At 41.1% G+C, this 15,693-nt stretch overlaps 1 protein-coding gene across 1 annotated transcript; it reads left to right on the plus strand.

Annotated features, from left to right (window-relative positions):
* The first annotated feature begins 1,870 nt into the window (after positions 1 to 1,870).
* Positions 1,871 to 8,033, plus strand: LOC112868726 (spermatogenesis-associated protein 31A6-like). The gene is made up of 4 exons (XM_025931690.2): positions 1,871 to 2,085; positions 2,816 to 2,873; positions 3,456 to 3,516; positions 3,790 to 8,033. Exons 1-4 carry the CDS (start codon positions 1,903 to 1,905, stop codon positions 7,700 to 7,702), a joined length of 4,215 nt encoding a protein of 1,404 aa, XP_025787475.1. The 5' UTR covers positions 1,871 to 1,902; the 3' UTR covers positions 7,703 to 8,033.
* Positions 8,034 to 15,693: the final 7,660 nt, after the last annotated feature.

Consider the following 15,693-nt stretch of genomic DNA (forward strand, 5'->3'; position numbering starts at 1 on the left):
AAGCTTTATTTTACATAAGTCTGTTGGAAAATATTCTTAGAGGAAATTCTCAAGGAGGATGAAAAATAAGTGTAGGAACATGCAGGTGTGTGGACATAAGGGTTGATGTTAGTGATGTTTACTGTATCATAAAAAACACATGAAATTGTGGCATATACAGAATAACCCAGAAGCGAAACTCCAGTAATACCCTCATGAAATAAGGGCTGTCATGACAGAGAAAGCAAAATCAGAGAAGGCAAGAGTACTCTTTGGTGTGCTGAGATAATATGAGTATTGAGACATGTAAGAAACTGAGAAGGAAATTAATATAATTAATGTTATAAAACCATTAGGATTTTAAAAACTTCCAAATTTTGAACAAACAGAACATTTGATCTATAAAGTGGGAGATGCAAAAAGAGAATAAAAAAGAAACAATAAAGAAAATATGGAAAATAATCAAAATAATATGGCAGAAATAAATCATAAAGAAAACAGCAATTAATTTAATCAAGCTAAAATTATCAGATAAGATTTTAAATATCAAAAAACCCAACAAAGCATATTGAAAATAAAGTAATAAAGAAAATATAGAAGGCAAATATGAATACAAAGAAGACCTAAGTCTAAATTTTGATAAAATTTTAATTTGAGGTGAGATTATTATAAAGGAGTATGAATAAACTAACCCATTCCTGACTTCTGAGTGTAGCATATGTGCACTTGTCTGAATGTATGTGTCCCCTCACCCAAATCCATATATTCAAATTCTAACTCCTAAAGAAAGAGGAGATGAGATAATTGGAACATGTTTATGAGCCCTTGTGGAGAGGATTAGTGCCTTACAAAAAGTCTCCAGATAGATTCCTAGCCCCTTCCCACCATATGAGGACACAGTGAAAAAGCGCTATTAACCAGGAAGAGGGACTTCACCAGAATGTGACCATACTGGCACCTTGATCTTGGACTTAGACTCCAGAATTGTGAGAAATACATTTCTGTTGTTTGATCCACCTTGTTCTGTGGTATTTTGTTATAGAAGCCCTAATGAACTAAAACAACATGTTTTAAAACTTATGTGGAAAATTTAAAAAATAAAAATAAAACACAAATAAAATAAAATACAAAATCAGGTCAAGACAACATATGAAAAAATGTTTTCAGTAGGAAAGTGTGGATTCTTGGATTTGGAAATACTGGATTGGTTTGCGAAAGGATAAGTGTGTGTATGTGTCTGTGAATGTGTGTATGTATCCACATGTCCCAAAAGTGGGTAGTAAAGTTTAAAGCTTTACTAACTTTAGAATTATAAATGTTACAAACTTAGAAAGTAACTTTCATACTTTAATTTATGAATTTTGAATAATTATCTTATTTTTTGTGTATATGTCCTTTTGAAAATGAGACAAAGCAAACACTAAAATTCATAAAACTAACTGCAAAAGAAATTTAAATTATGGGCTTGGGTTTATACAAGACAAGAACATTATATGGGAAACTAGAGTTGAGGACAGAGAAAATTCCAAAAGAAAATTTCCCCGGGAAATAGCCAAAATTCTAGGGTCAACTTCAGATTTTCAAGGGTTATAAAATTAGTGGGCCCTGAGTCAAGACCCCTAATGGACAAAGGGACCAGGTAATATCTGAGTTCTAGATGGAATGAATAGAGAATTGGCCAAGGTCTCTCTGACATTACAGTAGAGTTGGAAGGTGGAATCTAGAAGGCTCAGGAAAGTGCAGGGATCTGTGGGACTGAATGATGGGGGAGGGGTGATGCTCTAGCTGGGTCCTCTCACCGCCCCCTCCCCCATTCTCAGGAACCCTTTGTGACAAGGCTTTAGCTCTGTGATGCAGGCCTAGAGCTCTGTCCCCAAGTGAACTACCAGTGCTCAGTAGCCTGAGGACAACAGATTTCCAAAGATGAAGAATTTCTTTTCCCTGAGAAGCACTGGTACCTCCTGGCTGAGCTCTGGTCCCACCTCCTGGGTGATTGATGCCATCTTTGCCTTCCTGTGTGGACTGGGGCTCTTCCTTCTGTTACTCCCTTGTTTTCAGAGTAATCCATCCTTATCACCAGCTAAGAAATATAGAAATATCAGGAAGGTAAGGAAACTTTAGCTAAACCCCAACAGGGATTATCTCTTTTTTTTCCTTATTCTTATATCCACTTTTCTAAATCATCTAGAGAGTCTTGTGAGATGGGAACTCTCAGGAAAGAATAGAACATCATCCTTCTAGGGACTAGCTAGGCCAGGCAAAGCTTAGAGTGGGCACAAGGGTTTCTATCCCAAGATCTCCAGACCCTAGGTCTCCTGGGCAAAGTCCCAGATTCAGTGACCAGTGAGTGAGGACTGTATACTGAGTTCATTGTCTGCAGAAGAACAGACTCCTAAACATTGTTTTACCAGCCACTTTCCCCTTCCTGTGGCAGGTGTCTCAGGTGAGCTCTTCCTCTGTGTTGGGCTGATCTGAAGGCAGTGCTGAACCTGAGAGCCTCTAAAGGGCTAGAGTGGGGGTCTGAACTCCGGAAACAGAGTCTTATCCAGTGGAGCATAGAAGGACCTGTATGTGTGTGTGTGTATTTCTTGAGTAGAGGAATAGTGATGAAAGAAATTCATAGTGATCTCACATAGAAAATCCATTTTTACATTTTTCAAAGAAGAAAAACTAAAAATATTTTATTCATTTTAAAGATGAGTAAAAGAAAAGAAAGCCACAGAGCTCCATTATATGTAGAAATGTAGAAAGTCATATTGTTTATGAACACTGAGCATCTGTGAATCATCTAGAGAGAAGAGATAATTGAGTCCGAGTCCCTCATCTTTTCTCATAGCATCAAGTGGAGCTGAGGAGGAGGAGCAAGAGTAAGAAAAAAAGCGGAGCTTTGAAAGGTAAGCTTATGCCATTTAGCCCTACATGTGCCAAGTTATTCTCCAACTCACTTGTTCCTGAGGGTCTAATTCCATGGTCTCCAAGGATGCCAGGGGCAGAGGCCATCCTTCAGGAAAAAGAGCCCTCAGAGAAGCTCTTGGGAAGGAGATCAGCTACTGTATATTTCCCAGATTCCATGCTTGGAAGGAAGTTGATAGAGGCTGAAATGGGTGTCAGCTGGCAGAGGAGTGTGGGCGGTAGTAGACCACTAATGCCTAGATCCACAGGTGGAACCTTCGGGTTGATAAGTGGTTTAACTTCACTCAGATTCTTTTGTGGGGTGACCCCTGTCCTTTCTCCCCAACAAGGCAGTTGTGAGGTCTCTGGGGGGTAATGTAAATGACAAAGTACTCCCCATAATAAACCTGGCCATCACTGTGAGGGATCATGTGGTTTGAACAGTGATGCTTGCGCTCCATAGTCTAATCTCCCAACAGTCTCCCCCTAAAAGCTCAGCCTAAAAGCTCCCCCCTGCACTCAGCCTCCCCTAAAGCACTTAGGGCCCTACTTTCACTACTGTAACCCAGCCTCCTTATTTCCAGCTTGCAGAAATTGCCTGAAAGAACTAGAGGGAGCTCGCAGTCTGATTTCACTTCTGCAAAGGTAAAGAATTTTTCCCCTTTCCCCCCTTTTCCTTGGTCCTCCTTTGTCCCAGAGTTTATGATTTGACCCCTGGTCCATAGGGAACCCTGGGAGGGGGAGCCACAGAAACAAAGTATGGATAAAGTTCTGGGGTAAGGAATAGCAGGAGCAATGTGAAATCAGTATGCAGACTGTGGAGGGCTGTAGGTTGCAGGTGTTATCCCTGCCCAGCCTGCCCTGCCCTCCTTGCCCTGTCAGCTTCTAGCCACAGCTTGTGCCTCCTGTCTCCTGCAGCTGCCTGGGGAGGCTCCCTGACAAAGGTGGCTTTCATCAACTCTTATGTCAAGACATCCCTGGTGAGGTGTGCAAAGCAGTGCCTGCTGGAGCCCACCAGCCATGCAGGGAGCCTGTGGATGCTGCTGCTCCCACCATGTCCCTGTTGGCTACCCCAGTTCCCCTGACTCAGCGCCCTCTACTTCTTGGCTCAATGACCTCTTCAGTTTCTGTTCATTCCCACTCATCTCTGAGTGCCTCTTCGCCACCAGAGCCTTTCCTTCCCCTCAACAGCCTTTTGCCCCAGCCACTTGCTCTTTCCCCTCTGCCTCCATGTCCCCTTAATTCAGAGGCCTGCCCTCCACCTCTGAGAACCTCCTCTGCCCCACAACCTCCAGACTCTATTCTGACTCTTCCTCAATGTGACTCCTTGACATTCCCACCAAGCACCATTCCACAGAGGTCATCTCACACCCCTTGGTCAGCTTCTGCTGTTCCAGCCATCTCAGGCCTTGGCCACTCAAGTTGTCCCATTTCAGCCTTGTCATGGTGGCACACTGCTGCCAAAGCCCTGTGCCTCTCAACCTCATCAAATTATGAGTCTCAGCAAGAACACCTTTCCCACCACTCACCAGAGGCCTCATTCTGGGGAAACCCCACCAACAGACAGGTAGGAGCTGCTAGCCCCTCTTTGCTGAGCTCAGATAATCAGAAGCTCCTGGAAATACAAGTCACAAAGAGAGTCAAGGTCAAGATTTGGAAAGAAAAAGAAAAAGATGAATCATATCCAAAACAAATAAGCCCAGACTACCACCTGAATTCTTTGGGGAATATGTTGAAGTCACTGAGTCCTGAACAGAACACAAGCCTCCAACACTTCTGGAGTACAAAAGGAAAACCAGAGCAGCTGCCTGGCCATCAGAAGCTCTCATATCCTAAGGTCTTGGGACACCATCTACAGCAGAAATATAACCAACTTTTCTGGGGTCTCCCCTCTCTACACAGCGAATCTCTGGTAGCTACTGCCTGGATCTCTGAGGGCTCTTCAGTGCCACAGTCTTCCTCTTTCTTATTCAATGGAATCTCAAGTGCCTGCCCAACTCAAATGCAGGCTAAACTATCTCCACTGCTTTCTCAGTCCCAGCCCCCATCCCAACTGGAGTTCCAATCTCAACCCTTGGTTTCATCTGTACCTCAATTTCAACCACCGTCTCTGGCTCAGATCCTGACCCAGGATCATCGCCAATCCTCTCTTCCAATCCTATCACCTTCGCCACCTCAGATTGAGGCCTGTGAAGTATCTTGCCCTATAGCCCAGGATAAGTCACAATTTCTCATCCCACCTGAGATTCAACATCCAGAATGGCCTTTGTTGCAGAAGCAACTAGAAAGTGGGTGGGCTTTATCCTCTGTAATCAAAAGATCTCAAGAAGTCTTTAGTGTCTTCACTTCCAATCTTCCTGAGGACAGTTGGGCAGTCTCCCTCCTTCCTGAGAACTTTCCAATCAGTGCTGAACTCCGTAAGCAACTGGAGCAACACCTACAAAAGTGGCTTATTGAACACCGGTGGGAGCTGCCCCGTAAGATCCAAGAGTCTCTGGAACTAAGGCAGCTTCAGGGTGAATTACCAGGGACATGTCAGGCAAAGGGCAAGCATGGACCCTCACGTCCCTCTGCATGTGCAGGTAAAAGCAACAAGGATACACAGAAAGTGGAGTTCCAGCTAAGCCAGGGCATGGGCAAGGGCCTGGGGTATATTTTAGGGAAGGTCCCAAAAGATCTCTCCAGGGACTCAGAAAGCTCCCTAATGGGGTTTCAGGAAGTAAGCTCTGGAGAGTCAGAATGTGACTTGGGGTTGTCAATGAGTGACTCAGGGAGCGATTTGCTAAAGAGCTTAGATAAGAATCTAGAAAACATCCTGAAAGACCATTTGGGTAGGAAGTTGGGGAAGATCAGTGGGAGTTTGATCCCTGTGAGTGTGCACAAATCCTGGCTTGCAGTCAACCATGCTTTTCCCAAGTCCAACACTCACAAGGAAATCAGAAACCTAGGAATCTTGAAGTGTTGGGGACCATATGTGAACACCTCCCACAGGGTTTCCTTCCTCAATCCAGACATTAAAGAAGTGCTGGAAGCACATATTATAAGGTTTTGGGTGAGGCACAGGTGGGGTCTACCCCTCAAGGTTCTTAAGCCCATAAATCTATTTAAGTTGAAAAAGGTTCAACCTTTGCCCATTCTGCAGTTTGCCTTTAACCCCTCAGCCACCTGTGTGTCTAGAACTGCCTCAATAATCAAATTTGCCGAATCCCTGGGAAGACCTTCTCAGGCATGTCTGGGAAAGAAAGTTGTAGCAGAAGAGTCAGGTCTCACCCTGGAGAGGCCTCTCCTTGCCCCTTCACCTATGTATGAGGAAATCCAGAGGGCCCTGGTAAGGACCCCATCTGATGACAACCAGGGGTCCTCAAAGGCCTCTCTGACTGGACAGGATAGCAGGCCACCTTCTCAGTCCTTCACACTCAACCTCATGGGCAGAACTCCGCAGAGTGATTCTGCAGAATGGGCTGAGAAGAGCAGCCTAGAGCTGAGTCCCAGTTCAGCAATGGCCGGGAATGAGCCAAGAGAGGAGAATGAGGATTGGGCCTCACAAGACCCCTGCCATAGGGTAGCAATGCTGAAGATGAACTTAGGACCCCAATATCTTAGGTCTGAAAAGGCCACGGAGGCAGTAGAGGCCAAGCCTCCTACTCTTCAGCCAAGACCCATCTTGGGAACCAATGTGCTCACAAAACCCCAAACCATAAATGCACATATGGGGGGTTTAGATACCAGTAAAAAACTTTCTAGAATGTCTGCTATTCAAGATCCTGGAGAGTCATGCCTTAACACAGAGGTTAGTGAATTTAAGTCCAAATTGAAGATAAAGCCAGAGAACCAGTCTCAAGACTGTCCTACACACGTGATCCTTGCTGTAGACAACTTGGCTTCTCAGGCACCTCAGTGTTATCCCCAGACAGTGCCTACTGGAGACAAGATAGCTTCCCAGATGCTGTATGGCTTAATGGCAAACCAAAGGAGCTGCTTAAGGCAGCAAGATCCCATGAACTCTGGACTTCAGGACTCATGGAAGAGCCAGAGCAAGATGACTGCCTCTACTTATAAGAGAGAGGACTGTAGGATGCCCAACTCAGGAACGAATAAAGAACGGTTTGAAGAATTGAGGACCTCTCAAGCTGAAAGTATGAGTCACCTTTCCCCAGTCAGAGGAACAGTAGACTCTGTTAGGAACAGATGCATACAGTTCCTGCCAGAGAAGAAACAAGGTCCTCCAGAAAACCTCTTCAGAAAAAGGATGAGGCACTTTTTTCAATGGATTTTCCCCAATAGAAAAGTCAAAGGTCAGAACACTATGCAAAAATGTAAGCCAGTAATAGCCTCTGCCCAGAGCCAAGGACCAGTCAAAAGCAGATCAATTATGGCTAATGAGACTGCTGAGGCTCAGGCACTCATGACAGCTGTTGGACAAATTCTAGAGGAGAAAATGGCAATCCACCATGGACTTCATGGCACAAAGTTAAATGAGCACAAACAGGAACTCCAAGCACCAGTATGTGGGTGTTTCTGCTACCACAGGGTTCCCTTCTACCCAGAGCATGGGAGAATGAGTTATACAGCCCACAATCACCAAGACACCTCCAATGATCAGAGTAGCTCTTTCAAGGAAAGGCAGGTTAAACACCGACAGTCCTTGAAAAGTGTAAGATTCAAGGATGAGCAACTGGACCCAAGGCACCTCCCATCCCTGCCTCCCAAGAAGACTTTGTCTCCAGTCAGTCCCTGCCAGTATAGGCCAAGGATGCCAGGTGCCCCAGGCTACCATCAACACTGTCCACGGCACTGTCTTCTTCAGGCCTCCCTGTTTGGTCGATCATAAAATACTTCTTTAGCCTTTCCTAGTAGGAAAATATGTCTTCAAGAAAAAAATTAGTCCATGTAAAGAAAGTGTTTTTTTTCTCATTAGCACATCCAAATACCTAATATTCCCCAATATATATGTTTTCCCCCCAAAAGAGGGTAGTATGGTTGCTTTTGTCTGTGCTGTGCTCAGTATGTACTTTGGCTTCTAGAAGGGAGGAGAATGGAGGGATTTTGGCCTTGGGCATTGTAGGCTTGCTCCTTATCCTTTCATTATACATTGTTTTCATGATACTGTCATTATGCAAACAAAAACTACCCTAAAAAGATGAGAAATACCTATGAAGACCTTACCCAAGATCTGGCTCAACTTGCCTTTCTCCTACTTCCACTCTATTTTGAAATTTATACAGCTATAGGGGATAGGTTTCCAGACATCATGGGGCTGGACTCAGGGTCCCACTCAGGCTCCAGGAAGTATCAGAACCAAGTGGATTGAAATTTGGTAGAGGGTACTAGGCCTAAAGTTCAGAAGCAGGAGAAATCTTTTTCCTGGATCTCTTGGTGAAGAATAGAGGGCACTTGCTCTTGAGAGCCCCTTCTCTCTCTTGTGAAGAGCTGAGGTTGAGTTAGGCCCTGTGAACCCCTCTGAGCTTAGCTTTAATGTCACCCTCTTCTACCTCTGCCTTTCCTGTACTTCCAGTGATGAGGATGGCACTTCCAGCTCTGAGTATGTGTAAGTGAGAGAACACCAGGGAAGTTGCTAAGGGCTATGTTCACCTTTACCCCAAATGAATATTCAAGGGTCACCTGCTTTCCCTCTATGTTAACCCCAGAGAAGGAGTTCTGGATTAATGAAACAGGATTGAGAGTATCTGTATGTAGTAACTATGTGATGGTTGAATACTATGAACTTAGAATGGGATGTGGGAGACAAGTTGAAAAGTTTGGATCCAAAGAAAAAGGCAAAGGGACACATGGTGCCTATAAATTTGCAGTGAATGAAGAGCCTCTGATATCTCACCACCATCTACAGGCCTGGAGGAAAGAAAAAGTTAAGGGCCCAGTGGCTCATCATACCCCATCATGGTCTCCACCCCACTTCAGCTCTAAGATCACAGACATAGAGAAGCCACTTTTATATCCAGAACAGATGGTCAAATTTGTAGATGTAAAGCAAATGAGGGAAGGTTAATCTCTTAATAATATATTTAATACACTTACACATTATCACCTCTTGAATTCAAGAATACAGGTGGAAAAGCCAGGATTAGGGAGCTTCAGATGTAACTTCCAGTCTGGTGACCTTTATTTAAACACAGGGCTGTAGAACTGCTCCTCAAGGAGTGGTGGGGAGTTATCATGTAGTAAGTCTGCAATCATGTACTAAGTCTCGTCTGGCTCCCAGTCCTTGCATACTCCAGAGTCCAGCAGATGAGGCCATCAGACAGGATTTGTGAAATGGGAGTTGGGGAGAGCATGGAAATGACCTGTTCAAAATGGGGAGGTATAGCTCAGGAGTGGTCCACTGCTCTCTCCACTTCTAGCATAGCTTTCCCCCTTCCCTGGCCCCTATCCATATGAGAAAGCAAGAAGATGAGCAATTTCTCTAGCGTTAGTCTGTGCTTTATGCACAGTAGGCACAGCTGCAGAGGGCATCATTCCCATGGTAGAGAGTCTTGCTCCAGGAGATGCCCTTGATCCAGAGGATAACAGGAATGGGCCCTGTCCCCCATGCCTGTCAGGATGCCCAACATGTGGGACCTGGGGTGGAGGGGAGAGTGGGTTTAAGCCTACTTGTGTCACTGGTTTCTCCCTGGAGCCAGGTCTTGCCTCTGGGACCCAATTCCTGAGTCAGCCTCCAGAGTGGGTCCAGCAATGTAAGTGGAGCCAAGACCTGTGGAAAGGGATTGGGACCCAGCACAGACAGCACCTTGGGGCCCTTGGGAGATTAGGAGAGGGTGGGACAGAGCAAAGGGCCCTGAGCCTGGTTGCTATTAAGTCTTCAAGGGGCACTGAGAGTTGAGTTCTGGGACAGGAGTAGGGGCTAGATGTGGACCACATAGCCCCTGCCAGAAGTGCTGCAGATGGGAATGCTGACGGAACAGAAAACAAACAACAACACAACCCCTCCCCCACCCCCACCCCTCAAACACAAAGAAGCAAGTGCCTTCACCCTTCTGTTGCCCAGATTTCCATAAGGTGTGGCAAGGCCAGAAATGGAGACACCCACACAGAGACACTTCATGCAGAGACAACACAGAGACACTTCCCAGCAAAAAGAACACACAGACCTTACAGAGACAACTCTCAACAGAGACCTCTCTCACACAGACACCTTCCATGGTGACTAGCATGTTGCCTTACAGAGACCTCACATTGAGACCTCGTATAGGGACTTCATGTTGCCCCACAGATTCTCAGACAGAAACCTAGTACAGATTTCAGAGATTTTCCAGAGACCTAACGGCAAACCTATCAAGACTTCCCAATGGTACCTTCCATACAGACCTCACGCAGAGACCTCACCCAGAAACAACACTCAGAGACATCACATAGCCTCAAAAAGACCTCACATAGAAACCTCACAGAAAGACATCTACAGACAGTGCACAGAAATCTTTCACTGCCGCACAGACATTTCACATTGAAACCTTACACAGATACCCCATAGAGACTCAACACAAAGACCTCACAGAGACCTCGCATCCATTTTTCAAGATCCCAAGCAGACAAATATTGACAAGTCCTTCTTGGTAAATATGAAACTAGCATAGTAGCAGCACAAGAGGGATTGTCAGTTATGCCCCTGCACAAGAGGGATTGTCAGTTATGCCCCTCTTGCAATCCTCAAAACACTCAGGCATTGTCAGCATTGTGCTAAATGGGGGTCTCTGCTTGGGGAAATGCTTGGGAATTTTTTTCTTTTGTAATGTTATTGACTCTGAACAAAAGAATTACTGATTCTACGTGTAGATTTGCAAAATGAATTTCCACAGGTGCCCATTAACTTGAGAATCACAATTTTTAAACACAACTAAAACAGTCTCCAATGAGAGAAAATATCTTATTTGTCCAGTTTTAGTTATTATCCAGCCAAATGGTGTCACTGTTGCATATTTTTTGTATTCTCTTGGGGACAAGACCTGAACTGCAAACGGATTACTTATTTACTTTGAAAACATAATAAAGACCTGCAACAAATGGACTCTAGAAATAAAATAAACCAGAAAAGAGGTGTCTGGATTCATACTTGTCTTGCAGAGGTCTATGTAATTAGCACATTATTTTGTACCTAGCAGTTTGCATCAGGCTTGTGGGTTTTATTTTTTAACAAGCTATCTATCGGTGAATATTTTTCACAAATAAGTGAAATTCCTGGTAATATTCCTATTATATCATCTGGCAAAATTATACTTCTTTATATTATTTTATTCCTTCAATGATAAATGATATTATTATACATGTCTTCAGTATATAACACAGTCCTAATGTTCAGCTAACATTTAAAAAAAAGGACAAACTATTGAGAAGGATTCATTTTTAATTCTATGAAATGCACATTTTCTAAGAAAGGCAGTCAAGATCCACTTTATATTATTACAGGGCTAAAAAAGAACACATTGTTTAGAATAAATTTGAAATATTATGAAATATGTCTTTTTTGAGATATATAGATAGCTTAAAAATTACTGAGCAAGGAATATATTAACATATTAATTGATTTAATCATTTTAATCAATATTTATATTATCATGAATAATGAAACTTCATTTGTTATATATCCAGCACTTTCCAAAGGGTACATTACAATGAGACTACATATTTCTCAATACTCATAAGCAACCTATTGTCCTTGATAAAATTTCAATGACAGCTGTCAAGATGTATCACAGGTTAAGTCTCTCAGATTTTCCATTGGGATGATGACATCACAGTTCTTTCTCTAAGAGGAGCAAGGCTGACACAAGGGCTCTTTTGGTCTATTTTAACAAGAAATTCATTTTTCCCACATAAACAATTTATAACTATTAATTTTTCTACTTTATTATTATTTTTTCTTTTTTTTGTTAATTTTTCTACTTTATTCCTTTATGATATCATTGAATCATAAAATGGAGTATGGTCATGGATGTCATTTAGCATTCTATCAGATCATTTTTTTATAGCACAAGTTATGCAGATAAGTTTATTGATCAGAACAAAATGGGCTCAATTAGGAAAAGTTTATACAGGAAAATATCTTTTTCAAGTTACTATTTTAACATGGTTAAAATAAGTGATTTTTCCTTAGTCTTTTGAATTAAAGTTGCTCAGGGTGGCCAGAAAGTCTGGAAACATGGGAAATGTCCATAGTAAGTACTTTCTTGCTGTAATAAGTTGAATGTGCTTTTCCTCACTAGTAATTCACAGTTCATTAAGTTGTGCAAAATTATAATGAACAATGTATATTAAAGAAGAATTTCCTTCAATCATTGCATATTACATACATTGCTTCAGATGGTTTCATGAAATAAACTTGCACATTTTCCTCAGAATAAGAAATCAAGGGGTATCAATCCATTAAATATATATTAGTTTTTCCAGACTCTATGGCCATCTGTATTTTACTTTTAGTGAGATTCACCTATCTTAAAATCTTAAAAGAAGATTTACCATTTATATATTTCCAAAAGAAATTGGTATCAAAAATTAGAGAAAAAAACAAAAACAGATCCCTTTTGTTTTCAAGAAGTTTTATATAAAAACATTTTGCTGAAAATGAAGTGATTCTTAATCTACAGATGAAATACTTTTTACATGATACTTAAGATATATTATAAATCTGGATTTAAGATAAATATTTACAACTGGCCTCATGCTGATTTCAATAAATCAGGCACTCTAGAACACAATGTGCAAAGACAGCAATTATGTGATGCCTTCTTAATACTCCAAGGAATAAAGATCTCTTCCAGAGTAGTCGTTCTACAATGTTAACCCCAAACAGCGATACTTCTTGATAGATTATATTTTTAGTTTCACTCACTTTATAACTAACTGCCATAGAAATACATTTCTGAAAGTGTTCCCAAATATATACAGCTACTATGTTGTGGTCACACCATGGGCACAGTAAGGAACATCCGTATCTGGATAATCCAGGGGCTTCATAACTGCCACCAGTTATTTGAAGTCGGTTTGACTCAACCATTTCTGGCACGAGATTGGTCTTCGTCACGTGAACCGTTGTATTTTCCAAACAGCTGCAAGTCACCTTCCTTAGTTTGCTGATGTACCCCTTCCTGGCTGGTCACCGGCTGTAGTAACCTGAAGAGTCCATTTACTCAGGGATGTCCACTCTGGGCTCTGCACAGACACATTGTGTCACAGATGTGCACATGACGCTGATGAAACTTCCAGAAAAGTGTCATGTAATGCCTGCCAGGCACAGTAGGTGAGGATTTAGAAAATGCTAACATCTTTTGTAGGAAACGTGGATTACACAGCTCTTTGGTTCTAGGCATTTTTGTGCATTAGATGGCCCCCTGGATGGGGGGAAATGAAGCTGATTTTTTAGAGTTTCTCACCCTCATTCACTGTAACGGCATCTGCCACTCTTCCTTCTCTGAGTCCAGAAGCTGGAATTGACAGCATCTGCTCTCTGTGATTTCACAATCTCTACCATGTGTTTACAGTGACCACTAAAACTCACCTATCTCAGATGGGTCAGGTATTTCTGATACTACAGGAGGAAGATAACTGAACTTTTTATTTCCACCACAATTTTATATAGTAACTCTTTACATAGCTATTTGCTATGTCCAATTTATTTTATAGAGTCAATAAATATGTTTTATAGAATTTGGCCCCTGGATTCCACCTACTAGATTACTTGGGCAAATCATTTATTGCCTAAATTTACAAATTTTATAAAATTTCATTTATTTCATAAAATTTTAATTTATAAAATGTTACTTTCTTTTTGAAATTGGTAAATCTAGGGATTTAGTCCGAGTTTGTTTTTTTTTTAAACATTGGTACTTAACCTAAAATATTTGCCAATTTTCCTTTTTTAATATATATCAGAAAAAATGTTAAGAATTTAGCTGTGAAGACAACAATACTATTGATTTTTTCCTTTCACTTTGTGTGGTTATTTTTGTACCAAACCTCTATTATTGCACAGCAAAGAAGAAAGTTTGTTCCTTGGAAAACATGCAGAATGCTTTTTTCTTGTTTTTTCTTTCTCTAACTTTTCAAAGAAGTATCATTTTTAATACAGCCACATCAACATTGTTGATTACATTTTCAATAATTTAAAAACACAGAAGACCTTCCCTCTAAAACATAAACAGGGGCGCCTGGCTGGCTTAACCGGTTAAGCATCTGACTTCGGCTCAGGTCATGATCAGTTCGTGAGTTGGAGCCCTGTGTCTGGTTCTGTGCTGACAGTTTGGAGCCTGGAACCTACTTCAAGTTCTATTTCTTCCTCTCTCTGCCCCTCCCTCGCTCCCACTCTGCCTCTATCTCTCTCAAAAATAAACATTAAAAAAAATTAAAAATATAAACAAAGCTTCTTCCATCTGGTCTCTAGATCTTTTTATTCTTATGCCAATTTCTTTAAACTAATTGATCAACTGAGTTATGCATTCATTTACTTTTTCACAATTATAATGATAAAAGGACCAATTTATCAAGCAGACACACACTGCTAAATGTGTGTGTGCCTAATAACATAGTTTCAAAATACCTTAAGATAAAACTGATAGAATTTCAGAAAAATCAAGTTATAATCAGATTTCAATACTCATTTCTCAATAAGATGGAACGTGTAGACAGAAATTCAATACTAGCATAGAAGACTTGGTAAACACTACCAATGAACTTGGTCTAATAGACATTTATAGAATACACATTCTTTGCAATGCGTAATAAACATTTAACTATTCTAGGCTACAAAATAAGTATCAATAAACTTAAAATGATTCCATTTTTACAATGTATGCTCTCTAACAATACTGAAATTTAATTAGAAGTAAAAACAGATCTCTAGAATTTCCTCACATACTTGAAAATCAAGTAAAACACTTGTGAATAACTCATGGGTTAAAATAGAGCCAAACAAAAAAGTATTTTGAGCTGAATGAAAAAGGAAACACTTGTGCTGGCTTGGGCAGCACAGATACTAAAAAAGGAAACACTTTGGGGCTCCTGGGTGGCTCAGTTGATTAAGCTACTCTTGGTTTCAGCACAAGCTGAACCAACTCAACCAAGCTCAACTCTTGGTTGAGCCCTGATCAACTCTGTGCTACTAGCACAGAGTCTGCTTGGGATTCTCTCTCTCCCCCTCTCTCTGCCCAGCCCTGGCTCACTCTGTGTAACTATAAAAAAAAGGAAACACTTCAATATTAGTGGAATCTCCCTCATCAAGTAGTTAGAAGAAATTTTATAGTACTAAATATATTAGAAAAGATTTTAAATCAATGACCTCAGATTCCATCTTAAAAGCCAGAGAAGAAGATCAAATAAAACCAAAAGTATGCAGAGTAAAGTAAATTAAAAATATCAGTGTGGAAATCAATGAAATAGAAAACACCAAAAAATTAGAAAACATTAATAAAACCAACTCAACACCAATAAAGCAAACAATTCTATTAAAAAATGAGTAGGCAATCTGAATAGACATTTTTCCAAAGAAGATATACAGGTGACCAAAACATACATAGGAAGATACTCAACATCACTAATCACTGGGAAAATGCAAATCGAAACCACAGTAAGATGAGAAATAACAGGTGTTGGCAAGGATTGGAGAAAGGGCACCCTTATACAGTGCTGGTGAGAATGTAAATTGTAGTAGCCACTATGGAAAACAGTATGGAGTTTACTCAAAAAGTTAAAAATAGAAATTAATACATTTCAGTAATTCCATTGCTGGGAATTTCCCTAAAGTAAACAAAAACACTAATTGAAAAAGATACACACACCCTTATGTTTATTGCAACATTATTTACAATAGACAAGATA

Source organism: Puma concolor, chromosome D4 (genome assembly GCF_028749965.1).
Source record: "Puma concolor isolate L17-30 chromosome D4, mPumCon1.1.hap2, whole genome shotgun sequence".
Taxonomy (NCBI): Eukaryota; Metazoa; Chordata; class Mammalia; order Carnivora; family Felidae; genus Puma; species Puma concolor.

Bases quoted from the DNA above. Each gene is read 5' to 3' on its own strand.
- LOC112868726 (XM_025931690.2), top strand. From the start codon at position 1,903: ATGAAGAATTTCTTTTCCCTGAGAAGCACTGGTACCTCCTGGCTGAGC. The intron at 2,086-2,815 runs GTAAGGAAACTT...CTTTTCTCATAG, and splicing joins AATATAGAAATATCAGGAAG to CATCAAGTGGAGCTGAGGAG. The intron at 3,517-3,789 runs GTAAAGAATTTT...TGTCTCCTGCAG, and splicing joins CTGATTTCACTTCTGCAAAG to CTGCCTGGGGAGGCTCCCTG.